The sequence below is a fragment of the Cervus elaphus genome, chromosome 19, assembly GCF_910594005.1.
Source record: "Cervus elaphus chromosome 19, mCerEla1.1, whole genome shotgun sequence".
Taxonomy (NCBI): Eukaryota; Metazoa; Chordata; class Mammalia; order Artiodactyla; family Cervidae; genus Cervus; species Cervus elaphus.
The window spans coordinates 36,369,640-36,397,326 of NC_057833.1; the positions used below are offsets into that span (position 1 = coordinate 36,369,640).

Genomic DNA, 27,687 nt, shown 5'->3' on the forward strand with positions numbered 1-27,687 from the left:
CAACTGGAATTCCATAACCTCCACTAGCTTTGTTCATAGTGATACTTCCTAAGGCCCACTTGACTTCGAATTCCAGGATGTCTGCTAGGTAGGTGATCACACCATTGTGGTCATCTGGGCGATGAAGATCTTTTTTGTATAGTTCTATGTATTCTTGCCACCTGTTCTTAATATCTTCTGCTTCTGTTAGGTCCAAACCATTTCTGTCCTTTATTGTGCCCATCTTTGCATGAAATTTTCCCTTGGTATCTAATTTTCTTGAAGAGATCTCTAGTCTTTCCCACTCTATTGTTTTCCTCTATTTCTTTGCATTGTTCACTTAGGAAGGCTTTCTTATCTCTCCTTGCTGTTCTTTGGAACTCTGCATTCAGATGGGTATATTTTTCCTTTTCTCCTTTGCCTTTAGCTTCTCTTCTTTTCTCAGCAATTTGTAAGGCCTCCTCAGACAACCATTTTGCCTTGTTGCATTTCTTTTTCTTGGGGATGATCTTGATCGCTGCCTCCTGTACACTGTCACAAACCTCTGTCCATAGTTCTTCAGGCACTGTGGCAGCCATTAACTCTCTCCTTAGTGTCTTTCACTAAACAGAAATCCTTAATTTTGTAACATTTTATTTTAAAATAATTTCAGACTTGGAGAAAAGTTGCAAAATACAACAAAGAATTCTGCTCTTTCCTTCAGCTGGATTCCTAAATTATAACACTTTGCTGCATTCTCTGTGTTGTGTGTATGTATGTATTTTTCCCTGAACCATTTATGAGTAAGTTGTAGACATAATGTTCCTTTATTTCTTTTTTTTTTTTTTTTAGTTTCTTCTCTTTACAGGTTTATTCAACACAAAACAACCTCTTACAACTTTACTGAGGTGGCTGACCACGTCCACGACCAAATCCGCCTCTAAACTGGAACTCAGTTGCTGACCCAGCCCCAGCCTCGGCTTTCTTGTCGGCACCAGGGGGCACGGCACTTCGTCTGTAGGTGTCTCTGTCGGCTTCCCCTCGCGTGAGTCTTGCAGGTCGCTCTCCCTCCAGACCTTTGGGCCGTGGCCGGCCAGTCTCCGGACGGCTGCGGCGCAGGGTGGCGGGCACAATCTCAGGGGGCAGGTGGAGGTAATCGCGGAGATACTGGATGCCCTCGTTGGTGAGGTACCAGTAGAAGTGTCTCCAGGCAAACTGTTCCTTCACGTAGCCTCGTGACTTGAGAGACTGCATGGCTTTCATGACATGAAGATTGGGCACATTCTTGTCTGCCAGCTCCGGGTGCTTGGGCATGTGGACATCCTTCTTGGCCACCATCACCCCCTCCTTAAAAAGGAGTTCATAAATGGCAATCCGGTTCTTTTTGGGCATCAACATCTGCTCGGAAATGGAAGTGCGGGGAGCCAGAGAGGGCCCCCGCCACCCTAAACCCGGCGAGGCACGACGGCGGCAGCGGAGACAGGGCCAGGATGGGGGCCGATGGCACCACGGCACCGGAGGAACTCACCGCGACGGCTCTGTTCCTTTATTTCTAAGTACCCAATATGTTGTTTTCTAAAAACAAAAACTTTACTTACATAACCACAGTATAGTTATCAAAATTGGAAAATAAACTTTGATACAGTAATATTATCTAATCTAGAGATTAGATACTAATTTATCCAAATGTTGCCATATATGTCAACAATTTCCTAATAATAAAAAGGAAAAATACATATGTTTGATTCAGGATCACACATTGCATTCAGCTGACCTGTCTCTTTAGCCTCCTTCAATCTGAAGCAGTTCTGTAACCTTTCTATATTTTTCATGACCTTAACATTTTGGAAGAGTACAGAATATTCATTTTGAGAATGTCCCTCAGTTTGGGGTAGTCTGTTGTTTCCTTGTGATTAGATTCAGGCTGTGCATTTTTGGCAGGAATATCACAGAAGTGAGGCTGTACCTTCTCAGTACATCTTATCAGGAGGCATGTGATGTCAATTTGCCCCATTACTGGTGATGTTAACTTTGATTACTTGGTTAAGGTGGTGTCTGCCAGGTTTCTATGCTTTAAATTGCTATTTTCCCCTCTGTAATTAATAAGTGTCTTGTGGAGAAGAAATACTTAATTTTTATATAATCAAAGTCATCAATGTTTTGCAACAGTGATTTGTTCTTTTGAAATGTTTTAGTCCTTCCCTACCACCCCTAGGGTAACAGATTTTCTGCAACCTTGTTTTTTCTATTAATTGTATAGTTTTATTTTTCTTATTGATGTTGTGAATGGTCTAGAATTCACTGTGTATGTATTGCTTATGTACATGGTTTCACCTTTTTCTATATAATGAACCAGTTTTTCCAACATTATCTGCCAAAGAATCTATCCTTTCTTCAGTGATGATGATGCCACATTTGTTGCATATTAGCTGAAGCAACTTAACATGCACACATATTCTCATTTATATCATATCACACACATGGGTCAGGTTCTCTGTTGGTCTGCTTGTAACACTAGCATATGGTTTGATTACTGCGATCTTGTGGTATGTCTTGGTATCTGGTAGGGCAAGCTGACCTCTTTCTTCTTTTTATATGTTGATTGGTAATTTTGAAACTTTTTTCTCTGTACATACATATATATATGTAAATTTGTTAAAACTTCAGAAAATTCTCATGGATTTTTTTTTTTCCTCACGGATTTTACTTGGGATTGCATTGAATGTATAGATTAACTGGAGAAAAAATGAACATTGTTAGTTTTTTAGCCATTCCATCCAAGACAATGGAATACATTTCTGGTTATTTGGATCATTTTCTGTGTCCTTTGAGCATTATAGACTTCTTAATAGAAGTCTCATATGATCTTGTTAAATAAATTCCAGGATACTTTATAATTGTTGTCACTGTTGTGAAAGCATCTTTTTTATTGCATGTTCTACTTGGTTATAGCTGATGTAGAGATAAGCTATTAATTTTTGAAGATTGATCTTATATCTAGCTACCTTACTGAATTTTCTCCCTAGTTGTAATGGTAAATTTTATGTATACATGTTTTACCAAATAAAATATGGTCAATTTTGTTGAATGTAAATTATACCTCAATTAACATGACATAAAATATTAATTGGGGCATTAATGGAAGCTAAAACTTGTAGGCAAGATCTTGATGAAGATCAGGAGAGTTACATAGAATCAAGCAATCACTACGAAAGTACTTGTTTAATTAAAACAAGAAAAAAAAATAATAGCATTACAGTGAACAAATCTGGCAACATTATCTGTGATAATTCAGACAAAATCTTAAGGCAATCTACTAGAGAATTCCCTCTTGCTGGAAAGGTCAGCCTTTTTGTTCTAATCAGGCCTTCAACTGATTGGGTCAGGCCCACCCACATTATGGGCTTCCCTGGTAGCTCAGCTGGAAAAGAATCTGCCTGCAATGCAGGAGACCCTGGTTCAATTCCTGGGTTGGGAAGGTCCCCTGGAGAAAGGATAGGCTACCCATTCCAGTATTCTTGGCCTTCCCTGATGGCTCAGATGGTAGAGTCTGCCCTGCAATGTGGGAGGCCTGGGTTCAATCCCTGGGTTGGAAAGATTCCCTGGAGAAGGGAATGACTACCCACTCCAGTACCCATTCCAGTATTCTGGCCTGGAGAATTCCATGGACAGAGGAGCCTGGCCCAGGCTACAGTCCATGGGATCACAAAGAGTCAGACATGACTGAGTGACTAACATACACTACTAACTTATAATTCACTGACAAATTTTTCTTCATTTTTTATTTTATATTGGCATATAGATAATTAACAATGTTGTGGTTTCAGGTGTAGAGCAAAGTGATTCAGTTATATACATACATTTGTCTATTCTTTTTCAAATTCTTTCCCCATTTAGGTTGTTACATAATATTGAGCAGAGTTCCTTGTGTTATACAATAGGTCCTTGTTGCTTATCCATTTTAAATATAGCAGTGTGTACATGTCCATTCCATACTCCCTAACTATCCCTTCCCTCTTGTAAATGTAAACTCATCACTAATTTAAATGTTAATCTCATCCAAAGCCATTCTCCAAGTTGACATATGAACTGCCAGCTAAACACAATTGTGATCTGGATTCGATGGGAGAAGGGATTATTTTGAAGAACATTTTTACAACAATTAATGAAATTAGAATATTGACTAGTTTAAACAATAGAACTGTTTTCAATGTTAAATTTCCAGAATTTGACAACTATGCTATGTTTATGTAAGAGGGTGCCCTTGTTCTTAAGAAAGATATATTGAACTATTTAGGGTTAAGAAGCACAATGTAAAGAACCTATATTTCAGAAAAATGCTAATCTTGAGATTTTTGTACACTTTTAAAAAATTATTTCCAAATCAGAAGTTAACAAATTAATTGTTTGTCAATGTATGTTTGATGTCTTCCATAAGGAGAAGGATCTGCCACTGTCTTGTTTCCTGCTGTGGCTTCCACCTAACCATACAACAAGAAATATTTTTTGAGTGAATACTAATGAACTAAGCCATCTTCCAATTGGGGTTTCAAACAGGGGCTGGGATTTTGGATATGAAACTTGAGATAGGCTTCGCAGGTGGTGCAGTGGTAAAAGAATCTGCTTGCCAATGCAGGAGATGTGGGTTTGATCCCCAGGTCGGGAGGATTCCCTGGAGAAGAAAATGGCAACCCACTTTAGTATTCTTGCCTGGAGAATTCCATGGACACAGGAAACAGGTGGGCTACAGTTCACGGGGTTGCAAAGAGTCACACACGACTGAGCATGCACCACACAGGCAGGACCAAAAACTTTTTTTCTACACATAAGCCTCCTGGAACTCAAATATGAGTGTGTAGATGCTTCTGAGGTTTGAGAAAACACATCTACTGGCCCCAAACACAGGGAGGCGGCCCACAAGCAGAAGATAACAGAATTGAGCTTTGCAACAAGTGACCTGGATGCAGAGCATTTTCTGAGACCCTTTCCCTTCAAATTTACCCTCTCCCCACTCCATACCACCATCCTCAATAAAGGTGGTTGGCACTTTCGGCCCTGACCTGGGCAGTGTTCTCCTGACTTGGGGTAGGGGAAGGGGGCAAGTTCAGTCCTCCCTCCTGGGCCAGATCAGAGGAAAAGCAAAAACCTACAAGCTAGGTTGGTGGTGGCCAAGGTGAGCAGGTATTCTGGATAGGGACCTCAGTAGCCCAGCGGACTTCTTCACACAGAGATTAAAAGATAGGGTCAATTTCACTAATAGAGTCAGTAAGTTTTCTCACGTTATCCCTCTAACTGAGTCAGCCAACATTTATTGGGCATCCACTGTATGCCAGGGCCCGTGGTGGAAAGACGGAGTCACTCACTCCCAGAAGCTCTCATTGGCTCAAGAGGTGAACGTGAGCTATAGATTCAACCACTTGACCTGTCCCATTCCCTGCCTGGGCCCCGCTGGCTCCTGCCTCTGCCCACTGGCTGGGCACAAGGTCTCCTGTTCTCCACCTGGTTCCCCACCTGTCCCTTTGTTTCTTGAGGTCAGCCAAGACTGATGGGAATTTTCAAAAGGAGATATATTAAGAGACTTAGGAAATTGAAGTGAATATTAACTAAACTTACTGTGATAATTGTTTTGCAATATGTAAATAAATCACTGTGTTGTAGGGCTTCCCTGGCCTGGTGCTCAGTGGTAAAGAATCTGCCTGCCAATGCAGAAGACACTGGTTCAATCCCTGGTCAGGGAGAATCCCATATGCTGTGGAGTAACTAAGCCCTTGCACTACAACTACTGAGGTCTGCGTGCCCTAGAGCCCCTGGTCTGCAACAAGAGAAGCCACCCCAACAAGAAGCCCAAGTACTGCAACAAAGAGTAGCCCCCCGCTTGCCACAACTAAAGAAAAGGCCATGCAGCAACGAAGATGCAGCACAGCCAAAGAAAAATAAGTAAAATTATTTTTTTAAAAAAATCATTCTTGGGATCAAACCCATGCCCCCTGCAGTGGAAGAGCAGAGTCTCAACCACTGGACCTCTAGGGAAATCCTTCAACTTTTTAAAAAATTCAGAATAAAAAGAGATTTAGGGAAAATAAAAAAGAAATAAACCACAAAATAAACATTAATAAATTTGTATTGTCTGTGGTAGCAACTGTATTGTCTATCACAGCAGTATGTGGTCTGAGGGCAGACCATCTGAGTTCAACATCCTGGCTCTACTGCTTTATTAGCTTATCATGAGCAAGTTACTTGTTTGCGTTTCATTTTCCTCACATGTAAGATAGTAATAGTACTTGTCTCGAGCTATTTTCATCATTAAAGGCAGTGACTGATCCACACATAGTGCAGTGCTCGGTCAATAGTAAGTGCTTGAGAAATATTAACCAAGAGAAAACAACAACAGCAGCAACAAAGCACTCCTACTTACCCTTTCCTTGGTTCTTCTGACTTCATTTTTTGGTGAGCTGATCCCTCTGCTTCCTTTTCACTGCTTAACTCCCACTTAGGATTCCACTTAGATGGCTTCCCCGCTCAACCACCAGGTTAGTTGCTGCTCCTAAAAGTCTAGTCAAGGCTATGGTTTTTCCAGTGGTCATGTATGGATGTAAGAGTTGGACTATAAAGAAAGCTAAGTGCAGAAGAATTGATGCTTTTGAACTGTGGTGTTGGAGAAGACTCTTCAGAGTCCCTTGGACTGCAAGGAGATCCAACCAGTCCATCCTAAAGGAGATCAGTCCTGGGTATTCATTGGAAGGACTGATGTTGAAGCTGAAACTCCAATACTTTGGCCACCTGATACGAAGAGTTGACTCATTTGAAAAGACCCTGATGCTGGGAACGATTGAAGGCAGGAGGAGAAGGGGACAACAGAGGATAAGATGATTGGATGGCATCACTGACTCAATGAACATGGGTTTGGGTGGACTCCCGGGAGTTGGTGATGGACAGGGAGGCCTGGCGTGCTGTGGTTCATGGGGTCGCAAAGAGTCGGACACGACTGAGTGACTGAACTGAACTGAACTGAAAAAGCTCCCAGCTAAAAGCTCTTATGATATCCCTGTAATGCAGCCCTCAGCCTAGCCTATGGTAACTGTGTGTTTGCCGCCTTCACCAGAGTATGAGCCTTCCAAGACAGAGGCTATGCCTTTGTAGCTCTATATTCCCTACACATGGCACACGGCAGAGCACTCAGGCTCCAAGACACTCCCTGCCTAGAATCTCCTCCACCTCCTGACACTGGGTTCTGGGACCCTCTGGGTCTGCGCTCCCCCTTCTGGTCCTCAGCCACCTGCCATGCTGCAGCCCCTTTATCAGCATGCCTCCCAGCTGGGCCTCAGTGCCCCTCCACAGAACCCCCTCCTCTCCAGGGCCTGGCTGCCTGCACCCTTACCCCATCCTGCAGGACACTTTACACCTCTGGTTGAGCTGCAGACCCACTTCTCACTCCATTTGCCTCAGCTTAGACAGCCTCCCTAGCAGGAGGATCTCAGGACCAGCCCAGCTTCCCAGCAAAGCTTGGCTTCTTCCAGAGTGTTTTCTAGTCTCTGACAGAGATACCGTCTTCCTGGGACACTGTTTTACAGTCAAGCTTTCCTCGGGAACCAAGGCAAGGACATCTTTTTCCATTTCTGTGTGTTTGAGGACACTTAATGACTGCTCCCTGCAGCTTCGTGTTTGTACATGTAGCTCTTGGCTTGTTCACAGAAGGGGCAAAGCACAAAACACCCATGAGGACGTAGTCACTTGCCTGGACTTCCATGGAGCCCTCCAGGCCAGGGCTGGCACTGCCTAGGGACCTGGAGTGCCTGAAGGGCCTGTCCATCCACCCCACCCCCCCACCATCTACCATTTCTCCCCAAGCCTGGTAGAGGAACATTCAACTCTGAATGAGGCTGGGAGAGGGTTCAATAGAGAAGGGAGAAGAAAGGACATGCAGTCAGGGCTTAGTGTGGAAAGAATAGGGCTGGAACTCTGCTGGAACTCCTGGTGAGCTAGATCATTGTGATGCTGGCTATGCCTCCTGTATCATCCTTGTGCATTTCCACCCATGAAGTTCCCTGGGAAAAGGCCAAGCTGTTTCCACCATGCTAAGTGGTTTGAGCAAGCAAAAGGCTTGAAGTGGGGGGTTCAGTGCTCAAGAAGGCAGAGGATGTCCCCCCCCCCAAGTAAATAGGGAGGAGTGAGAATGCCGAGCTTAACTTGAAAGCCCACTCCCCACTGACTGCCCCCCACTCCCAGGTCTCCTCAAGCTCTCTTTGCAGAAGTTGAGTGTGGCTGCTGCAAGAAAGTTTGCATGGGTGACACCAGACATGGTCACTTTCCCAGGGCTCTTGGGGGAAGATTTTATGGACTTTCCTAATCTTTCGCAGCATAACACTGTCAGTCCAGCAGATAACAAAGGAACCTGATTACAGGCTGGGATGTTTTCTCCTGCAGGTGCTGCAGTGATGTGGTCAGGGTGGAGGTCACTTCTATGATGGGGTAGTCTACAGCCACTAGAAGGCTCTGCAGGTTGAAAGGCCTCACTTCCAAGGTGGTGGGCAACTGAAGGTACCTGGAAGTTATAGCCTGAGAGGGCGATCTGCCAACCCTCCCCATCCCCAGAAAAAGTGGGGAGATGGCACTGCGGTGGTGGGAAGGTTGGCAGCTGGAGGGGGGAGAATCGCTGCAGTGATGGGAATCCCTGCATGGAGTGGACTGAAGTGGTCACACTAGCTGAAGACACCTGCAGGATGGGGGAGGTTTCTGCAGTGATGAAGGAGCACTCTGCATAGGAAAGGGTCGGGCTTTTGGGAGGGGGGTCCTATAGTGATGCGGCCCTGGGGTTCGCTGCAGTGATAAGGGTCTCTGCAGTGATGAAAAGTTGAGCCATTGTGGGGGTGAGGGGTGAAGAGGGTAGAGGTGGGATAATCGGGGTGGCTGGAGTTGCTGCAGTGCTGGTTTGGGGGGCCTGCAGATTGAGCCCTTCTGCCGCACCTGCAAAACGCCTCATTTCCTGAAGGATGGAAAGGGCGGGGCCTCAAAGGCCCAGGTCTCGCACTGATGCTGGGCTGTGCGGCGGCGGGGATGCGGCTCCTGCACTGCGGTGCCGGGTCTGGCTGGCTGGAGCGTCAGGGGCTGGAGCGGCCGGGGCTGGCGCGGAGGCGGTACCGCGCCCGAAGGGGGCGGGGAGCAGCAGCCCAGCCGCAGCGGCGGGCGGGGCCGAGGCCGGCTGGAGGGGCGGCCTTCCGAGCGGGGGCGGGACCCGCACCCTTAGAGCCGACGCCCCTGTGCGGACCCAGAGCGGCCGCAGCGGGAGTCCAGAGCGGGCGCCCCGCAGGTGTTCAGACTGAAGGCAGCACCACCCACCCCGGTCCTGTCGTGCCGCCCGGAACTCCGCAGAGGACGCGACGGTGAGGCTGAGGCTGCCCGCGGGGAGGGGGACGATCCCTAGACCCAGCCCGCAGCATCCCCTGACGGTTCGGCTGTGGGGGCAGCGGTGACTGCAGCGCCCCCACCCCCAACCCCCATCCCAGATCAGTTCTACCAGGATGGGGAGAGGTGCCCTGGACAGATCCTACGGAATCCCCCGGTCACCTCTCCCGCTCTTGCCTTCGTAAGACCCCTTCCTTTCCCTTCCCACTTTGTTCTTCCCAACCGAACCCCCTCCACTCCGGCCTGCAGCCGGTCTCAGCGACCCTCTCAGCTGAGGCGCCAGAGAAAGACTGCAGCCCTTTGGCTCCCCATCGCACTCCGCCCCTGCTAACCTTTGCTGGGCTAGGTGCACCCAGAAGGATGCTGGCCCTTTAAACCCTTGCTCCCCACCCAGAGCATCTTCCGTCTCTCCCCCCGCGCCACTTCCAACAGCTGGCAGCCGCGGGGAGCCCCGGGGGGCCGGCAGGTACTGGGGTGGCGGCGAAGCCCGGGAGGGGGGTAATGGAACAACTGTGACACCCCACTCCCCCCACCCCCGCCGCCCCTCCAGGAGCCGGTGAAGGGACTGCTGGGCGCCCGGAGCTCCAGTTAAACATTAACCCTCCGCTCCCCGGTCCCCGTGCTGCCTGCAGCTGCGCTCCTCCCGGGCTTCCCAGGTAACGGGCGAGGATGCCCATCTCGCCACCACCCCCACCCCAGGTCTCCCTCCCCTCGCCACCTGTCCGCCAGCTCGAGCCCCAGGGCTCAGCCTCTCGCCCCCCGCAGGTCCATGTCCCCGTGCCGGATCTCCCCGCCAGCTTTCGGGAGGGTGGGGCCGGGCGCCCCGAACTCACCCTGCGCACCCCTCATAGAGCGACCCCTCCCCCAAGGGCACCATGCCCGGCCTGTACTGCCCCTCCAGCTGGACGCCGCTGCCCCTCATGGACTCCTGGGTCCGGGCCTGCGCCAACGGACCCTGCCTCAGCCTGCGGGCCCGGCTCACCTACCACAACCCGCAGCCGCAGCCGGTGGACGGTGAGGCCCGGGCGGGGGGCGTGGGGTGGTGGGCAGGGCCGGCCTGGCAAGGTCCGACATCGTCTGTGCCCTCATCCCGCCCCAGGCGTGTTCGTGTATCCGCTGGCCGAGGCTGAAGTGGTTTCGGGCTTCGAGGCGGAGGCCGCGGGACGGCGCGTCTCCTTCCAGCTGCAGAGTCGGCGCCGCTCGCAGGCCGCCTGCTGCAGCGCTCTGGGCCCCGCGCTGGGGGCCTCAACGCCCCGCCGCTGCGCGCAGGGTGAGTCCCGGGCGCTCCCCGCCCCATCTCTTGAAAGCAGACGCACTGTGCATCGCATCCCTCTGCAAGCACCCGCTCTGCATCCCACCTCTCCCTGTCCCGCGCCCCCCCCCCCACCCCCGTCACTGCTTTTTCATTCATTGATTCACCCTTTCATTCGACCATAGAGGACTGTGCCCCTGACGCTGACCAGGTGCTGGTGGGATGTGAACCAGGCCTGATCCGAGGTTTGCAGCCAGGTGGATAGACACAGCAGGCAGTCGACAAGGCTCTCCCCTCTGGAGCTTTAGCTCCGGGGCCTGGGACGGGGTTTTGGTCCCAGCATCTCTCACAAAAAGTGGCACAAAGGGGCTCAGTGAGTGCTGGGGGAAGAGATAGAAGCCCTCCCATCTGCAAGGATTCCTGGCTCACACTTCATTCTTTTATTTATTTGTGCATTCACTTGATTCCTGCACATGGGGTTTACCATCTGGGTAAGAAGAGGGACAGAATGCAGTGGTGCTGAGAGTTGGCACAAGCCCAGCAGGTAGTTGGAGGATGAAGGGAGTTCTGGGCTGAGGCCTCAGGAATATTTCAGAGGAGGTGAAGCCAGCATCTGACTGAAAGGAAGGGTGGGATGTAGTAGGAAGGTTGAGAGGAGAGAAAAGGCACTCTACTCAGGGGCAACGGTGTAAGCAAAGGTTCAGAAATAAGTTATACTGGGTAATGGTGATAAAATGCCTCACGTTTATAGTGATTCACGGTTTCAGTCACTGGTGTCACTTGAATCCAGAGAGGTATGTAATGCAAGTGTTGTTCTCCTTCCCCCTCTAATAGATGACAAGAGTAACAGCAACAGCCTTTTATACATTGGGTGCTTCCCGTATATTGTCTCATTCATCCCTCACCACAGTCATATAATTATGACCCCCATTTTATAAATGAGGAAACCAAGGCTCCTCTAAACAAGAGAGTTACCAAAAGACAGAATCAGAAGTCACAGAGCAGAGACTCAAAACCTGACACTGTGTTCCCTTCAATGTATCAGGCTGTCCCAAGCCTCAGATGATGGAGATAGAAGCCCCTTTCTTCCTTCCTTCTTACCTTGGTTTTTTCCTTCCATTTTTTCCTCCCCTTCATTTATTCAGCAAATATTTTTGAGAAGAATGGGTAAATGATCATCCTGGGGAAATGAGGCCCAGGAGGGCTGTAAAGGTAGGCTGGGGCCCAACCATGTAGGGTTTTGACTTCCACCTTAGACACCTGGCCACCTTCCCTTTAGCAGCTGTGGTGCTGCCCTTGATGTCACCAGTCCCCAAACAAACCCCTTGGTCTAAGTAAAATGGAATACTTGGTATACAAATGTCCTCTAGCCAGCTTCCAAGTAGATTACTGTCCCTGAATTCCTCTTGGGCAGAAAATTCTGGAGCTACAAAAAAAGAAAAGAAAATGCTGGAGCCACAGCTAGTGGGCAGTGGGGAGTCCTCAACCCTCAACTATTCATGAGCAGGGTATTTGTGAGCAGGGAGGGTCCCAGGCAATGGGAAATGTCAATAGCATTCTTTAGGGAAATGAGGCCTACGGGTTGAACAGGCTGGAGCAGGTAAAGAAAGAGAGGCAGAGGGTATGGGTCCCCCAGGACCTTGGGGGTGGTGTGGACATCCCCCTTCTCCTCCTCAGCTCTCCATTAGCAGTGATGTCACTTCTGCCTTTCTTGATGACAGCCAGATCCTTCTGCCATCAACCTGCCTCTCCTTCTACCACCGTTCATCTCATGCCCCCATCTTACATCACCAATGCATTAGCCCAGCATCCTTCCAACCTCACAAAGTTCTCCTTGCCCAAGCTCCCTGACTCTGCCTGCTCCCACCCTGTATTCCCCCATCTCCTCTGCTTCCAGCCCCCTCTGACCCCTTTCCTCACTCATAGGTCATCTTGTCTTGGATCTGGCCCAGGCCCGGTCCACACTGGTGCTGCCTACAGGCCTCATCGCCGCGGCCGGCACCATGACAGTGACCCTGCGTAGCAGCCGGGAGCTGCCCTCCAGGCCTGACGGGGTGCTGCACGTGGCTCTGCCCTCTGTGCTCACCCCTTTGGCCCCACCAGGCCCGCCAGGGCCCCCCAGGCCTCCGGGGCTCTGTGACGACAGGTTGGGCCTATGGTGATTCCCTTCGTCCCTCCCTCGGCTTCTCTGGGTCTAGTGCGGGTGAGGGGGCCTTGGCAAGGTGTCCTGGGGGATTGGCAGGGTGGGGAAGGGCTGAAGCCAGTCAGCCAGAGGGGTTAGGGACCCTGGTAGTGGCCGAGTGACCCTTCTCATGTTCCTTTCCAGTCCCACCAGCTGCTTTGGAGTGAGCAGCCCTCAGGGTGAAGGGCCAGCCTGGGAGGAGTTGGCTGCCCCTCGGGATGTGTTCTTGGGCCCTGCCCGTTGCCCTGCCCCATATACCTTCTCCTTCGAGATGCTGGTGACTGGGCCATGCCTGCTGGCAGGTGGGTGTCCCTCCCAGGGTAGCTGACTGGGAAATAACTCAAGGCTCAGGGATGGGAGGAACACAGTACAAAAAGAAGATGGGGACCTAAGACTTAGGAACCTCTATTCTCCCAGTGGGATCATCCCCTGGCTACTTCCACACAACACTCACACCTGTAGGTTTAATGATGTCATTTCTTTACATTCCACTCCGCTCACCAGTGAGAAGAGCAGTGTTTACAATGAGGCCAGTCCAAGTGATAAAGTTGAGTTTCCTTGTGCAAAAGGTAGGGGAAGATGTTAAATAAGGTTGATGTAGAGCTGTTTGACCAGCCAGGAACACACCTGGGATTTCCCCTCCCATTCCGTGAAAGCAGGCAAACCCCCCTTGTCTATCCTATAGATTGGACTCTGAGAGCTGAGCTGAATCAGTCATGGTCCTGCCCCCCTGCCCCCCACTATTGTATGGGAAGGTGATATTAGTGCTCTTGGGACTGGCTTAGGATGGCGTGATCATCACCTCTTCCTGCCTCTACCTCCCTCAGGACTGGAGAGCCCCTCTCATGCTCTTCGGGCAGATGCCCCACCTCATGCCAGCTCTGCGGCCACCATCTGTGTCACACTGGCAGAGGGCCACCGCTGTGACCGGGCTTTGGAGATCCTGCTGCACCCCAGTGGTGAGAGACTGGGGCACACAGTAGGCTAGTGCTGCCTGCTTCAGGACCACCTGGGGAGCATTTTTCAAAGATTTCTGGACTCAAAGCCAAAACTGAGTCATTGGTGAGGGTGGGCCCGGCAGTGCAGGGAGGCTGAGCCTGCAAAGTTCTCCCAGGATGGTGGGGCTGAGTGCTTAGGGTCTAAAGACGGGAGCTTCCCTGATGGAGCTGTGTTCCCTTTTCCCCAGAGCCCCACCAGCCCCACCTGATGCTGGAGGCTGGCAGTCTGAGCTCAGCAGAGTATGAGGCCCGGGTGAGAGCCCGCCGGGATTTCCAGAGGCTGCTGCGAAGGGACAGTGATGGGGACCGGCAGGTATAATGGCCTGGGGTCCTGGCCTCACCTCTGGCTGCATTAATGCAGGAGGAGCAGGGGAGCAGGCTTAGGTTGGGATGGGCAGGAGGCCTCTACTCTCAGTGGGAGCTCTCAATAGCTACCACCACTGAGACAGGCTGATGAGTACTGTCACAGGAGGCCCACGCAAGTCTCCCTGGAACATGTCTCAGAGGATGGGGAGTAGGACTGACACAGGCAGAGGACAGCCACCTGCCTTGGCCGTTGCCTTTATTCAGATGACACAAAAGGGTGCCCCGTCCGGGTGGATTGCATGGACAAAGGTCCCAGGGCTAGGTCCTGCTGCCAGCCCAGGTGGGAATTTCAGGAAGCCTGGCCCAGGATGACTGGGGGCTCCCGTGCTCAGGTGTGCTTCCTGCAGCGACGCTTCCACAAGGACATCCTGCTGAACCCTGTGCTGGTGCTGAGCTTCTGCCCGGACCTGAGCTCCAAGCCCGGACACCTGGGCACAGCTACACGGGAGCTCCTCTTCCTGCTAGACGGCAGTAGTGTGGCACACAAGGCCTGTGGGGCAGGGTGTGGGGGCGCTGGGGGTTGGGCAGGGCAGTGGGTCTAGGTGGGCTGGGGGCTGCCTCTCAAAGACACACACACACACACACCCATACCTCTCCTTCTCATGCTCACACACACATGTGTTTCTCCCAGATTCCAAGACCCACCTGCCGCACATAAATTTACACTAGGTCACGGCCAATCCCAAACCCCAGGGTTCGCATGCACCTCCACCGTCACATGCCCAAATGTCTCTCATAGGAACTCAGAGTCTCCCTTGCATGCTGGGGTCTCTCTAACAGACACACACAGGGCCTTGCCCAGATTCCCTCATCTGGCCCCTCATCCCTTGTCGATCTTGGTGCCAGTGGGGTCTGCCTCACCCTGCCCTCCCTTGCCCTCCCCAGGATGCCATCGTTTTGGCTGTGAAGTCACTCCCACCCCAGACGCTCATCAACCTTGCCATGTTTGGCATCTCGGTGCAGCCCCTCTTCCCAGAGAGCCGGCCTTGCAGTGATGTGAGTGTGACCTAGGGATTTTGGGGTCAGTAGAGACATCTCAGGGGCTTCCCAGGTGGCACAGTGGTCAAGAATCCACCTGCGAATGCAGGAGATGCAAGGGACACAAGTTGGATCTCTGGGTTGAAAAGATCCCCTGGAGGAGGAAATGGCAACCCACTCTAATATTCTTGCCTGGGAAATCCCATGGACAGAGGAGCCTGGTGGGCTACGGTCCATAGGGCTCGCAAAGAGTCGGAAACAACTGAGTAACTGGGCGTGCACACGAAGAGTCCTCCCAGCCCGGTGTGCCCAGCCCAAGCCTTCTTCCCCCAGGAAGCTGTGCAGCTGATCTGTGAGAGCGTTGAGACCCTGCAGGCTGCAGACGGCACTCCGGACGTGTGGGCCGCTCTGGACTGGGCCCTGGGGCAGCCCCAGCAAAGGGCCCATCCTAGGCAGCTTTTCCTGCTCACCGCTGCCTCACCCATGGCCGCTGTGACCCACCAGACCCTGGAGCTCATGAGGTGGCACAGAGGGGCAGCCAGGTAGGATGGAGTGGGCAGAGCCAGGCTCCTGAGATTGGCCCCCCAAAGAGGGCTTCTGAGGTCACAGCTGCTCCCCTTCTCTTGTCAGGTGCTTCTCCTTCGGGTTGGGGCGTGCCTGCCGCCAGCTGCTCCAGGGTCTGTCTGCTCTCAGCAGGGGCCAGGCCTACTTTCTGAGACCTGGGGAAAGGCTGCAGCCCATGGTGAGCTTGAGCCTGGGCCCTGCTCCCTTCTCCTCAGGGTCCTTCTCCCAAGTGGCACTGAGTCTGAAACAGATCCTGGTCAGGTTGTGAGGTCTCCGGACACCCTGCTGTGGGGTGCTGCAGGAGGCCAAAGGTGTGGGGGACATGGCCTCTGACTACTCCCCAAATCTTGTCCTAAGTTTTGTCCTGGTACTGAGCCGTATCTTTGAAAAGCCTTGCCCCATCCACATGGCACAGGCCAGGAGTACAGTTCACACCAAGCCTTGAGGACTGAACGCTGTCTCCTCGCTTGTTCCTACCCCCATTCTTCTTCTTGACCCAGCCTGACCCTGCCCTGCTCGCTTCAGCCAGGTGCTGGGCAGATAGCAGCAGCAGAAGGGTGCCTCCCCACTTCACTGGCAGAGAGGCACCTCTTTCTCTCCCACGGCCTCCCTCTGGTCATTCCTCACAGCTGGTGCAGGCCCTGAGGAAGGCATTGGAGCCCGCGCTGAGTGACATCTCTGTGGACTGGTTTGTTCCTGATGCAGTGGAGGCACTGCTGACACCCCGGGAGATCCCCGCGCTCTATCCCGGGGACCAGCTTCTTGGTTACTGCTCACTCTTCAGGGTGGACGGCTTCCGGTCCCAACCCCCGGGGGTAGGCCTGGGTTGGGGGTGGTGGGAGGTGGGCCTGGGATGGCTTAAGCCCCTGTATCTCTTCAAAACCCATTTCCTCTCCCTGGTGCCTCTCTTTGCCAGACTCATCTACTGCTACCTCCTAGACTTCCCCAGGGACCAAACTGGGTCCCTCATGGTGACTGCGGCCTGCCTCCCTCATAAGGTCTCCCACCAAGCCGTCCTATAGAGTGACGCCTTTGGTCACTGAAGCATACAGAGCAGCACCCACATTAGCTCTGAGGTTTTTGTTGAAACCTGCTCGTTGTTCCACACGGTGCCCTACAAAAAGCAACATCTAGATTATTTCCTGTAACCCTCAGGGCCACACAGAGCATCGTCTTGATGAAATCTCAGATCCCAATTCTGCTGTGTACTGAGCATTTGATTTGGGGCAAGTCACTCAACCTCTCTGAGCCCCTTACACTGACTTTTTTCATAGGGGTGTTTTAATTAGAAATTCATGACTTGCACGCTGTTGGTAGGATACTTGACACAGAGGTGGAGTTGGATAAATGAGTTATATTTATTAGGAAAAGCTTTCTCTCTCGAGAAGAACCAAGCGTGCTAGCTCCTTTTTGATTGGGAGAGCCGTATAATGGACTGTCTGCCTTTTTCCTCACCTGCCAGGAAGCTCAGGGCCAAACCTGAAGCCCAGTCACAGCAGCTGTAGTAATGCTCTGGTCAGCATGCATGTTTCCTCCTTTCTTAGTACTGGGTTTTCATTTCTGCTTTATAATCTTTATTGCCTCTTGCAGTGAGCCATCTTAAATCCTGTTTGGAAAAAGAGTATATAGCTATAATCACTTTTCCCCCCTTCTCAATGTCTATTCCTCTCCAGGGCCAAGAGCCTGGCTGGCAGAGCTTGGGCGGCTCGGTGTTCCCATCCCCAGAGGAAGCACCATCTGCCACCAGCCCTGGCACGGAGCCCACTGGCACCTCAGAGCCGCTGAGAACAGGCACTGTGTCAGCAGAGCTGTCCAGCCCGTGGGCTGCTGGGGACTCAGAGAGGAGTGAGTGTCTGGCTGTGTGTGTGTGTGTGTGTTAGAGTAGAAGTGGGCGGTAGGAGAGGCCAGGGCTGGGATCTGTTCTACTGCCTCTCCATAGGTACTGATGCTCTGACAGACCCAGTCACGGACCCCGGACCTAATCCCTCTTCTGACACAGCCATATGGCACCGCATCTTCCAGTCCTCGTACATCCGGGAGCAGTATGTGCTCACCCACTGCTCTGCCAGCCCAGAGCCGGGCCCAGGCTCCACAGGCAGCAGCGCGTCCCCTGTCTCCCAGGGCCCGGGCTCCCCTGAGGGCAACACTCCCCTGGATCCCCCTTCTCAGCAGGGCTGCCGAAGCCTGGCCTGGGGAGAATCTGCCAGCTCCCGCTCCTGTCCCCTGCCTCCATCCCCACTGGCTCCAGTCAAGGTGAGATTCAATCCACATCCCACCATGTATCCAGCAAATGTTTATTGACCATTGGCTGTATGCCATAGATTGTGCAGTGGTTACTATTAAGTCTACTTAAAAAAACAGGTAATGATGATACATAATGATGATACCATGAGACACATGCTGACAAGCACAGAAGCATGACATTATGGGGGTTCAAAGTCAAGGTGACTAACCCTGTCTGAGTCAGGAAAGCAACAGCCTCCTCTGGAAGAATAAGTCAGTCAGGCAGAAGGGGAAAAGACATGAGTAAAAACAGACACGCGCATGAGTAAAAACATGCCCCATGTCTCAAGTGAGACGGAACGAGATGACACACGGAAGGGGGCCAGGGGCCAGAAGGAGCCTGGCCTCAACCCTAAGGGTGGTGAGCAGCCATCTAAGGTTTCAGACAAAAGGGCATGTGGCTAGTCATGTATGTATGTCTGATCAGGCCAGTAGCTCTGCACTGCTTGACCAGTGGACTCCACTTCTCATGTGCAGACTGGGGCTTTGAGTGCTGAGGTGCTGGGCCGTCGACGCAGAGCGGCTCTGGCCGGCCGAAGCCTCTCATCCCCCCAAGGCCGGGTGAACCCAGTCCCTGGCCGCCCCCGGCACCCCTCTCTGGGTGTAGCACCCGATGGGCCAGGCCCTGAGCCAGGGCAGCAGCTGGGACAGGGCCTGGATGACTCAGGTAAGGGTTATGGGGGAGCTGGGTTCTGTCACCCAGGACGCTGTGGGGAGGTGGAGCCCAGGGCACCACGTGGCCCCTGCTCCTACCATTGTTTCTCCCCAGGAAACCTGCTCTCCCCAGCCCCCATGGACTGGGACATGTTGATGGAACCACCCTTCTTGTTCACCGCTGTTCCCCTCAATGGGGAGTTGGCTCCTCCAGCACAGCCTCCCCAGGCTCCACGCTGCCATGTGGTGATCCGGGCCTTGTGTGGGGAGCAGCCCATGTGCTGGGAGGTGGGTGTTGGGTTGGAGACGCTGTGGGGGCCTCAGGATGATGGCTCACTGCCTCCATCACCCCCCGAAAGAGATAATGAATGGGACCAAGCACTCCATCGACTGACAGCAGCTTCTGTGGTTCGGGACAATGAGCAGCTGGCTCTTCGAAGAGGGGGTGAGACCAGGGCTGACCGGGGTGAGTTCCTGGTGGGCCCAGTCAGGGCTCAAGGAGACCATACGGGGCAGAGAGTGGCAGAGGCATAGGTCTGTGTGATCACTCACTGTACCTCACCTTGCTCACAAATGATTTGAGGCAGCTCACCCACATTATCAAGAAAAAAAATTAAGCAGGGTAATGGGGGGGGGGGGAGGGATAATAAAAGGAAACAGAAAATGAGGTTATATTAAAGATGTACACCATGAGGTTATGTACCCTTGCAAGCAGGAGACCCAAAACTGGCCAAGTTTCCTAGCAGCCAACAGAGAGAGAATTTCATCTTGTAATGATTCACAGTGCCCATAATATAAAAACAAATCTGTCATTTAGGAAGATTATTTAAGTTAAAATGTCAGTTCTTCAGTTGCACTAGCCACACTTCATATGCTTAGTGGTGACTGTAAGGAATAATCCCGTGGCTGGATCCCGTGGCTACCACACTGGATCATGCAGACTCAGAATATTTCCATTATTACAGAAAATTCTACAGGGCAGTGCTGAAATGAGTGGATGGAAAAGGCATCACTCAATGCTTCCTTGGGGTTGTGTCCAGAATGTTGCATTTGTGGGTAGCTAGGGAGCCTAGCCTTGCTATTAATACAAGGTGGTTGAGCGTTTAGCCTAACCACTTCTTGTCAAAGTTGAGGAGTCTGAGCTGACCCTGAGAAGGAACTCCATTCTGTTCAAAAGTGGACAGGGGGCTGGGAATTCCCTGGCAGGCCAGTGGTTAGGACTCCATGCTTTCACTGCCAGGGCAAGGTTTGATCTCTGGTTAGGGAACTAAGGTTCCAGAAGCCTCAAGGTGCCAAAAAAAAAAAAAAGGAAGAAACCATGGCATTATGGGAGCAGAGGGTTTTTTTCTGTGAACCTCTTTGTAGAGAGTGGGTGGTGGGTGTGCACCCCCTCGCAGCCCACATGCTGCTGCTTGGTTTCGTAGGTCATGCCCGGAGGTCCTGGCTCCGAGCCCTTCAGACAAGTAAGGTCAGCTCTGCCCCTTCTTGCTTCACCTGCCCTGTAGCTGTGGATGCTACCACCAGGGAGATCCTACCCTCAGCCCTGCAGGTGCGGAGCTCTGGTAAGCAAGGTCTCTCCCAGGTGACCTCCCAGATACCAGTTCTCACCTCACTGGCCACCCTCCCAGACAAACTTCTCCCTACCTCCTGTGCCCTTACAGAGCCAGCTGAACCTGCAGGTACCCCTCCTGTCTCTCAAAGCCATGTAGATGCAGCTCCTTTGCCCACAGTTGTCCACTCTAAAGGTAACACTCAAATTTGAGGAAATGGAGGAGGGAGCAACAGGCTTAGGGACCACCACTGAATGGCTCCAGTCAGGACTGAAGGGACTCTCTGGCAGGTGGCTGGGACCCGGACCAAACTGGCAACTCCAGTTCTGCTTTGGGGGACCACGCAGCCCCCATAGGAGGGTCTCATCGCCCCCTCCCCCGGCCTCCCTCTCGGATCAGCCTGGGCCGTTGGAAGTCCAGAGGCCCAGACAGCCACAGACTCTGCAGCCCCAACACGGGCCCAGTCAATGACAGCAACAGTGAAGGCAGCGGCCACGACTACCTGCCCTTGGTGAGGACTCGGGAGGTGGAGGGTGGCGCCGCCAGGGCCAGGGCACTATCTCAGCTCGCTTCTCCCCCCACCTCCTCTCTCCTCAGGTGCGCTTGCAGGAGGCGCCTGGCTCCTTCCGCCTGGACGCTCTGTTCTGTGCAGCGGTGCGCATCTCGCAGGAGCGCCTGTGCCGCGCCTCGCCCTTCGCCATGCACCGGGCCAGCCTCAGCCCCACCTCGGCCTCCTCTCCCTGGGCACTTCTAGCCCCCAGTGTTGGCCAGGGTGGCAGCGCCACAGCCTCTTGCAGCCCGTCCCCCAGCTCGGGCTCCGAGGGTCCGGGCCAGGTGGACAGCGGGCGGGGATCAGACACTGAGGCCTCAGAGGGGTCGGAAGGGCCTGGTGGCGCTGACCTGCGGGGCCGGACTTGGGCCACGGCTGTGGCGCTTGCGTGGCTGGAGCACCGCTGTGCGGGGGCCTTTGGTGAGTGGGAACTGGCAGCAGCGAAGGCTGACTGTTGGCTGCGGGCGCAGCACCTGCCCGACGGCCTGGACCTGGCCAACCTCAAGGCTGCAGCCCGCGGTCTCTTCCTGCTTCTGCGTCACTGGGACCAGAACCTGCAGCTCCACCTGCTGTGCTACAGCCCCGCAAACATGTGAGGGTCAGCACTGCTCTGCCTGGCACCCCCCAACCAACTCAAAGTCACTGCCACCCAGAGCCGGCCTCTCGGTGCTGGGAAGGGGTGGGCTGGCAACAGCCTGTCCCCACTGCTTCTCATTCCCTCCACAGAATCCTCCTGCCCCCACAAAAAGTGCCTGCCTGTGCTCTCTCTCATCCTTCCCACCCCCTGCCCCTTCCTCTCTGAGCTCTGTGTGGTTGCAGCAGAAGGGGAGAGAGCCACAGCCCCCAGATCCTATGCAATAAAGTGCCTCTTGGGACTGTCTTAATGAGTTCTTTATCTGCCGCGTGCCTGTCCCTCACAGCTCGGTCCAGGCACCTCCACGGAGGCTGCATAGAAGGAGACTTGGTTTATTGGGAAGGGCAGAGTCCATCCCCATCCGGGGTCCCAAGAATGGACTGGCGGAGAACAGGTGGATCTCAGTGGGCTTTCTTGCTGTGCGGGATGGTCTTGGGGAAGGGCTGGGGGCCCATCCAGAGCTGCAGCAGGATGACTGCATGGCATGCATGCAGGGCAGCAGAGCTGCAAGACGTGGACGGGTATGTGTTCCAGGAGAGCTCGATGAGCCCCAGCACCAGCAGCCTAGAAAGAAGAGAGAAGCTCTGGGTCTCATCCTGTCTCTAGGCCTGCAGCTCTTCAGCTCACCCACTGCCCCTCCGCAGTCATGGCCTTGGGATGAGGAGCTTCCCACCCCTGTCCTCTCCCCCAGGGCTGTCCCAGCCAGTACCTGAGCAGGTGAGTGAGCCAGCGGGCAGGTGTGGCCCACAGGAGGTAGGGCAGTGTGTGGAAATACCAAACGTAGAACTGGTAGTGAAGGGAGCGGCTGAAGCAGACGCCAATGAAGTTGGAAGTGAAGAGGGTAGAAACAATCTGTAGGCAGTGGTCAAGGCCAAGGGCAGGAGCAGAGAGGTAGGGAGATTTCAAAGCAGGGAGGACAAAAGTTTGGGGGGTCTAACAGCCCCTGGCTCTGTAGTTCCTAGATACATACTTTTGGGCAAATTTCTGAACCTCTTTGGACCTGTTCCTCAGTCTGTGGAGGAAATAAAATCTAGAGCTGTAAGGCCTAGGGAGCCATCACTCACTAGCTGTGTGACTGGCAAATTACTTAACCTTTTAAAGCCCTAATTTTGTCATCTGTAAAATGAGGATAAAACAGAGTTTCTTGTGAGCTTTAAACATACTTAAAGCTCTTAGGACTGCGCTAGGCAGAGGGTGCCCCCTCATAATGGTAACTCAATGATATTTAGAATTAAGAATAAAACATACTTAAATATGTGAAGTGCTCAGCACAGTGTTTGGTACTGTGAGTAGGAGTTCTACGAATGGACCCTGTAGCTACTACTGGAACCTCCTTTCCCTCTCCCAGATCAGCAGCTGTCCAGGGTTGGTTGACCAGGACCCTATCTGCACCTGGAGAGGGCAAGACTTACCTTCCCATGACTTAAAGGATATGGTTGGGTGTGAGGGGCTGGGGTGGAACCTTCCTTTTGGAGGGATCCTTCAGCAGAGACAGGATACCTTCCCCTGTCCTGGGGAGAAACCATTGAGACAACTTATCAAAACCCCATAGTGGGCCACACGGAGCTCAACATGTCCTCAAGCAGCCCCTAAGGCCTAGGCCCTTCAATCTTTCCCCCAAGTCTGCCCAAGGAACTGCCCTCCTTTCTCACCTGTGCCACCTGCAGAGGGCAAAGAGCAAGAGCACGCTGAGGTGGGCAGTCAAGAGTGCCAGGTGGAAGGCACGATGCAGGAAGAGGGCCTCGGGGAGAAAGCGCCAGTTCACTGTCCAGCGGAAGAGAAACTGGCGGCCAAGGTCAAAGGCGCGGGATAGGTAGCCAACAGGGTTCTCCAGCAGGAAGGGCAGCCCTAGCACCACCTGAGGATGAATGGGATATCAGCAGAGCTGCCCAGGCTCACCCTCAGCCTCATGCTAATCACTGAGGGGAGGGGGGATAGGGTATAGATCCCAGAGGTTCCCTAACTGCCACCAGGAATAGCAAGAAAGCCAGACCACCCACCCAGACCAAAGTCTTGGGCCAAAAATGCCAAGGAAGAAGGTAATAACAATGCTTTACATTTAAATTCATCTAGTCATAAATGTGCACAGCTAGAACGGTTCTCTGAGACCATCTAGTTCAACACCCTTGTTTTACAGCTAAAGAAACCAACGTCTAGAGGTGGTGGCTGTCCAGATCAGAATCAACTCCAAAACTCTGTCCCCTGGCTTTGAGGATGTCTCAAAAACGAAAGGAGTCCAGACGGAGTGGCCGCCACTTCATCAGAAAGGGGACACAGTAAGGAGGGAATACCTGAAGGATAGCACAGATGCCCAGCTTGGGGAGGGCCCCACGGAGGCCAAATTTCGTGAGGAGAAGGAATAGTAATCCAGGGGCGAAGAGCAGTACATTCATCTTCACAGAGACTGCCAGGCTGGAGTGGATAGTGGGGAGGAAGAGTGAACATCAGCTTCATCAGGGCCATGTACCCCTGACCATCACAGCAGCAGCTACCCGTTCCCTGCCAGCAAGCTCCAGGCAGAGGGTGAGCATTCATACTCAGAACCGCTGGAGGGGTTAAGGCAGCCTGGGAGGAGGCTGGGATAGGGAGCTGATAAGTTGTCTCTACACTCAGAGTGAGCAGCAAATAACACACTGAGTACTTAGTAAGTGCAACTGACCAACTCCAACCACAGATGCAGCCTGGAAGAAACACGATAGGAAGAGGGTGGTGTGTGTGTAGGTGCCTGGGTATGGAGACTTTCTACATATCCTGAACTCCTCGCAGGATGCGAGTGCGGCCCTTAACTGACCTACACTGTCTGGCCACTGCCTTACTCCCTCTGCTGCAGAAAACTGGGGAGAAAATGATGGAAATACAGAAGATGAAAGAAGGGTCCACAAGCGAGGGGTGTTGACCTGAAACAGCAGCAGCCCCAGCTCCAGCGCTGGGCCAGTAGGAGGTTGACACTGAGGAAGAGCAGCACCATGGCCACTGGATCATTGAAGAGACGCAGCACAAAGATGGAGTGGACACGATAAGAGGCACAGCACATGAAGAAAAAGACGAAGGGAGGTACCTGAGAGGTGGGCACAGTGGGGGACAAGGTCAGTTCACCAACCCTGAACCGTCCCCACTCCCCAGCCCTCCCAGTTTGGGGGCCCCTGTTCCTGGTGGTGAGAACTCACCTTGCAGGTCTGGTGGTAAATCAAGAAGACAAGCAGCAAAGTGGCCAGGTAGAGCACAGCAAAGATGTGCTGGGCCATGCGGATGTCAGTGCCTCGGTCAGTGGCATAGTAAAGCCCCATAAAGATGTACACAAAGCCAGCTGGGTACCTGGAAGAGAAGGAACATGAGTCCAGGTCAAGCTATTCAGCCTGGCATCCAGTCAGCCCCTCCATCCTCGCTGAACCTCCGATCCCACTCACACGAGAGGTCCAGTGTCACCTTGCAGTTGAGTGTAGTCATAGGTGCCATTGATGACTCCCTCTACCTCAGCCATGTAAGCTTTCCAATCAATCTCTGTATCTGCAAAAGGACAGGATGGTGTGGTTACTTTGTGGTCCAGAACTGCCCTGCCTCAGTCCATCAGTGCACAGAGTTCCAGCTCATTCTTGGGATTTCTATCATAATCCCTTCTTTAACTGATTTATTCTCTGCATGAACCCAAGTATCTTAAAATCAAAACATGTCTGTAATGAAACTCAGAACTTTCCACTCCAAATGTGGTCCCCTTCCTGGGTTCCATGAATGGCACCATTAACCTCTCACTTCCAAGTCACAAACCTGGGAAACATCCTTGATACTTCTTTCTCTTTCATTTCCAACCCTCAGTCACCAAGTCCTGCCTATTCTTCATTCTAAATATCTGTCTCATCCTTCTCTGCACAATTTGGGCGTAACAATCTCTAGCCTCAATGGTGCAATAGCTCCCTAATTAGGCTCCCAGTTTCCACTTTCACTGCATTACATTTTATTGTCCACCCTGCAACCAGAGAGCTCATCCTATAATAGAAACATCACATTTCTCTGCTTAAAACCCTTTAGTGATTCCCCAAGGCTCTTGGTTAAAGACCAAGTTTTTTTTATTATTCCCATTTTTAGAAGAGAAAATTATGAATTAATGAGGTTAAGTAACTAGCTCAAGATCGGTAAGCTAGGAAGGGAAGAGTTGAGATTGGCACACATGGAGCTCTAAATTCTTAATCATCATACTATCTCTTTAACACAGGTTAGAGATTCCTTCATGATAGAAATCTCATCTCTTGGTACTACCCTCACTTGATTTCTGTGTTCCAACTCTAATTATTTCATTTCTTCAAAGGAAGTAGACTTTCTCTTTTTCAATGGGAGCTCTTTGAAACAGGATTCTATCCTAGAGAATAATCTGCCTCCCACCCCTTTCTCTCTTTCCTCAGGGAACTAGCTCTTATTATTGGAAGAGGACTCTAGGAAACCTTCTCTGACTCCTCAAGTCTGGCTGAAGTGCCCTGCTTTGTCCACTATAGCACTTTGTCTAGTACCATTATGATGAATATAATGTAATATAATTTTCTGTTAACTTATCTTTGTCCAGGTCCGCATACACAAGTAGGAAACCTATCTTTTTCACCACTATACCCTTGGCACCTAGTATGGTGTTAGCCATATAATAAGCACTCAGTAAATACACACTGAACTAATTGTCTTTAGCAAGTAAGCTTTAAATCCAGTGCTTTCTGCCTGGAGAGGAGTGACTAATAACGCCGAACTGACTGTAACAAAATGCTATCACAGAGAAAATACTTTGAGACCTCAGAATTCAACAGATAAGGAGACTGAGACCCAGCAAGGGAAGTGACGTGTCCAAAGCCATAGAGACAAGCAGCAGCAGCCATTAACTTGGACCCAGGTTTTCTGGGGGAGATTAAAATCGAGTTTGGTTTTCTGTGGAGCAGACTTGGGATTTGGGTAAAAGATATTGGTCTGCAATTGATGGCTGAGTGGATCAGGGGTCTAAGTTTGAGCTCCGAAAGTGGGTCCCAGTTTTGATTGGGGGTTCGGTCTCCCTCCCCCTCCTCCCCTCCCCCTCGGCGCACTCACATGCCACCCTGTGAATGACCCAGAAGGTGATGCCCACCTCCGCCAGGCAGAGGCAGGCGGCCACCAGCAGCGTGTAGCGCGGTTCCAGCAGCAGTAGGCGCCGCTCTTGCCAGGCGCGCCGCAGCCACTGCCCGCACAGTCCTGCTGCCCGGGTTGCGGGACCCGCCCGGCCGCGTTTCCGCAAGCCTGCCGCCATCTTGACGGTGCGCCGCTCTTGTGGGCCCGCTACCCCGGAAGCCCGACTCCTTGGTACTTAGGTTCCACTTCCAGCGCCACGTGTCCCAACGGACTGAGCGCTGACAGGAGTTGTCTGAGTCCTTGTTTACGCCTCGAAAATTTCCTGCTTTCACATCTGTCTTCCCTGATGGAGTGCACACTCCATACGAGCAGGAATAGTCTTACTCCTTAGTACATACTTAACCCTGGACGCACAGGCGCTAGTGTGAATCGAACGTTTGCCCAGAAAAGTAACGTTTCTTTCTGCCCGCGCCGTGTCTCTTCCGCACCTCACCTCCCCTGCCCAGCATAACACTTCGCCCGTGTTGATATCTGCATTCATGCCCGTGTTTCCTAGAGAGCAAGACCCGTGTCCGCGCTACTCCCGCCACCCCTCAGAGCCCTCTGGGTGCTCAAAACTGGGAAGAAATGAATCTTTTATTAACATTCAGGCTTCTTAATGGAAAGAGCTTGTCAAACTGAAAATGAGGTGGGTAGTGCCGACCCGGAATGTGTGACACCATGAGTGTGGCTCTCAGAAGTTAGTGAGCACTGCACCCAGAGAATTCAGCGTATGGACGATACAACTTCCCCACCCGGAAGATTCTTTCTCGAGCGCTTAGCAGAGGACGGAAGTTCCACGTGTTTATGTTGAGCAACTGCAGATGCTGGGCGGAGACACAAAGGCCACGCCTCCCGTATGCCACCATTCTCATTGGCTACATTGGAGCACCACGCCCCGCCTAGAGGTGGGGGCCAGTTGCCCTCACTGCCCGGCAGCCAGAAATAATGGCTTGTCTGGGGCCTTCCGTACCGGTGCCGGAGTTACCGGAGAAGAACTGCGGGTACCGCGAGGTCCGGTACTGGGACCAGCGATACCAGGGCGCTGCCGACTCTGCCCCCTACGAGTGGTTCGGAGACTTCTCTTCCTTCCGTGACCTCCTAGAGCCGGAGTTGCGGCCGGAGGACCGTATCCTCGTGCTAGGTGGGTAGTTCCGGGGCTGCCCAGTCCAGGTGGAGCTGGTTGGATTGGCCCCGC

General features: G+C 52.3%; 4 protein-coding genes across 11 annotated transcripts in view; 2 read left to right on the plus strand and 2 right to left on the minus strand.

Annotated features, from left to right (window-relative positions):
- Window positions 1-798: 798 nt before the first annotated feature.
- On the minus strand, window positions 799-27,467 carry LOC122675469 (40S ribosomal protein S10). Of its 3 annotated transcripts, none has more exons than XM_043874288.1 (4): window positions 27,463-27,467; window positions 16,155-16,162; window positions 1,487-1,496; window positions 799-1,356 (listed from the first exon to the last, which is right to left on the minus strand). In XM_043874288.1, exon 4 carries the CDS (start codon window positions 1,354-1,356, stop codon window positions 859-861), a length of 498 nt encoding a protein of 165 aa, XP_043730223.1. In that variant the 5' UTR covers window positions 1,487-1,496; window positions 16,155-16,162; window positions 27,463-27,467; the 3' UTR covers window positions 799-858. The 3 variants fall into 3 exon arrangements, with proteins under 3 accessions (XP_043730223.1, XP_043730221.1, XP_043730222.1); XM_043874286.1 differs by lacking the exon at window positions 27,463-27,467 and adding an exon at window positions 20,159-20,162; XM_043874287.1 differs by lacking the exons at window positions 16,155-16,162; window positions 27,463-27,467 and adding exons at window positions 14,536-14,541; window positions 16,424-16,428.
- Window positions 9,020-21,611, plus strand: VWA5B2 (von Willebrand factor A domain containing 5B2). 5 transcript variants are annotated; one of them, XM_043874272.1, is made up of 22 exons: window positions 9,020-9,338; window positions 9,755-9,826; window positions 9,911-10,016; window positions 10,230-10,374; window positions 10,460-10,630; window positions 12,539-12,758; window positions 12,939-13,096; window positions 13,622-13,753; window positions 13,981-14,105; window positions 14,491-14,646; window positions 15,044-15,154; window positions 15,470-15,678; window positions 15,767-15,878; window positions 16,330-16,515; window positions 17,374-17,545; window positions 17,640-17,953; window positions 18,461-18,650; window positions 18,753-19,103; window positions 20,062-20,199; window positions 20,299-20,382; window positions 20,478-20,698; window positions 20,785-21,611. In XM_043874272.1, exons 4-22 carry the CDS (start codon window positions 10,236-10,238, stop codon window positions 21,331-21,333), a joined length of 3,738 nt encoding a protein of 1,245 aa, XP_043730207.1. In that variant the 5' UTR covers window positions 9,020-9,338; window positions 9,755-9,826; window positions 9,911-10,016; window positions 10,230-10,235; the 3' UTR covers window positions 21,334-21,611. The 5 variants fall into 5 exon arrangements, with proteins under 5 accessions (XP_043730207.1, XP_043730206.1, XP_043730208.1 ...); XM_043874276.1 differs by having other exon boundaries at window positions 9,284-9,338; window positions 10,262-10,374; XM_043874271.1 differs by lacking the exon at window positions 9,755-9,826.
- ALG3 (ALG3 alpha-1,3- mannosyltransferase) lies at window positions 21,611-26,663 on the minus strand. The gene is made up of 9 exons (XM_043874284.1): window positions 26,433-26,663; window positions 24,779-24,878; window positions 24,539-24,686; window positions 24,269-24,429; window positions 23,663-23,783; window positions 23,024-23,229; window positions 22,806-22,882; window positions 22,081-22,225; window positions 21,611-21,935 (listed from the first exon to the last, which is right to left on the minus strand). The coding sequence occupies exons 1-9, from the start codon at window positions 26,626-26,628 to the stop codon at window positions 21,773-21,775; spliced, it is 1,317 nt and encodes a 438-aa protein (XP_043730219.1). The 5' UTR covers window positions 26,629-26,663; the 3' UTR covers window positions 21,611-21,772.
- LOC122675467 (endothelin-converting enzyme 2) overlaps window positions 27,409-27,687 on the plus strand; it is a 30,813-nt gene continuing 30,534 nt past the window's right edge. For both annotated transcript variants that reach the window (XM_043874283.1, XM_043874282.1), the window contains exon 1: window positions 27,409-27,633. In XM_043874283.1, coding sequence (XP_043730218.1) covers window positions 27,438-27,633 — 196 coding nt within the window. In that variant the 5' untranslated portion in view covers window positions 27,409-27,437. The remainder of the gene's footprint in view (window positions 27,634-27,687) is intronic.

Excerpts from the sequence above, each read along its gene's own strand:
- ALG3 (XM_043874284.1), bottom strand. The coding sequence starts at position 26,628 with ATGGCGGCAGGCTTGCGGAAACGCGGCCGGGCGGGTCCCGCAACCCGG. Across the intron at positions 24,430-24,538 it reads TTTACCACCAGACCTGCAAG|GTACCTCCCTTCGTCTTTTT; the intron begins GTGAGTTCTCAC and ends CCCACCTCTCAG. Across the intron at positions 22,883-23,023 it reads GCCCTCTGCAGGTGGCACAG|GACAGGGGAAGGTATCCTGT; the intron begins GTGAGAAAGGAG and ends GTTTCTCCCCAG.
- VWA5B2 (XM_043874272.1), top strand. The coding sequence starts at position 10,236 with ATGCCCGGCCTGTACTGCCCCTCCAGCTGGACGCCGCTGCCCCTCATG. Across the intron at positions 14,647-15,043 it reads GCAGTAGTGTGGCACACAAG|GATGCCATCGTTTTGGCTGT; the intron begins GCCTGTGGGGCA and ends TGCCCTCCCCAG. Across the intron at positions 20,200-20,298 it reads CCTGCAGGTGCGGAGCTCTG|AGCCAGCTGAACCTGCAGGT; the intron begins GTAAGCAAGGTC and ends GTGCCCTTACAG.
- LOC122675469 (XM_043874288.1), bottom strand. The coding sequence starts at position 1,356 with ATGTTGATGCCCAAAAAGAACCGGATTGCCATTTATGAACTCCTTTTT.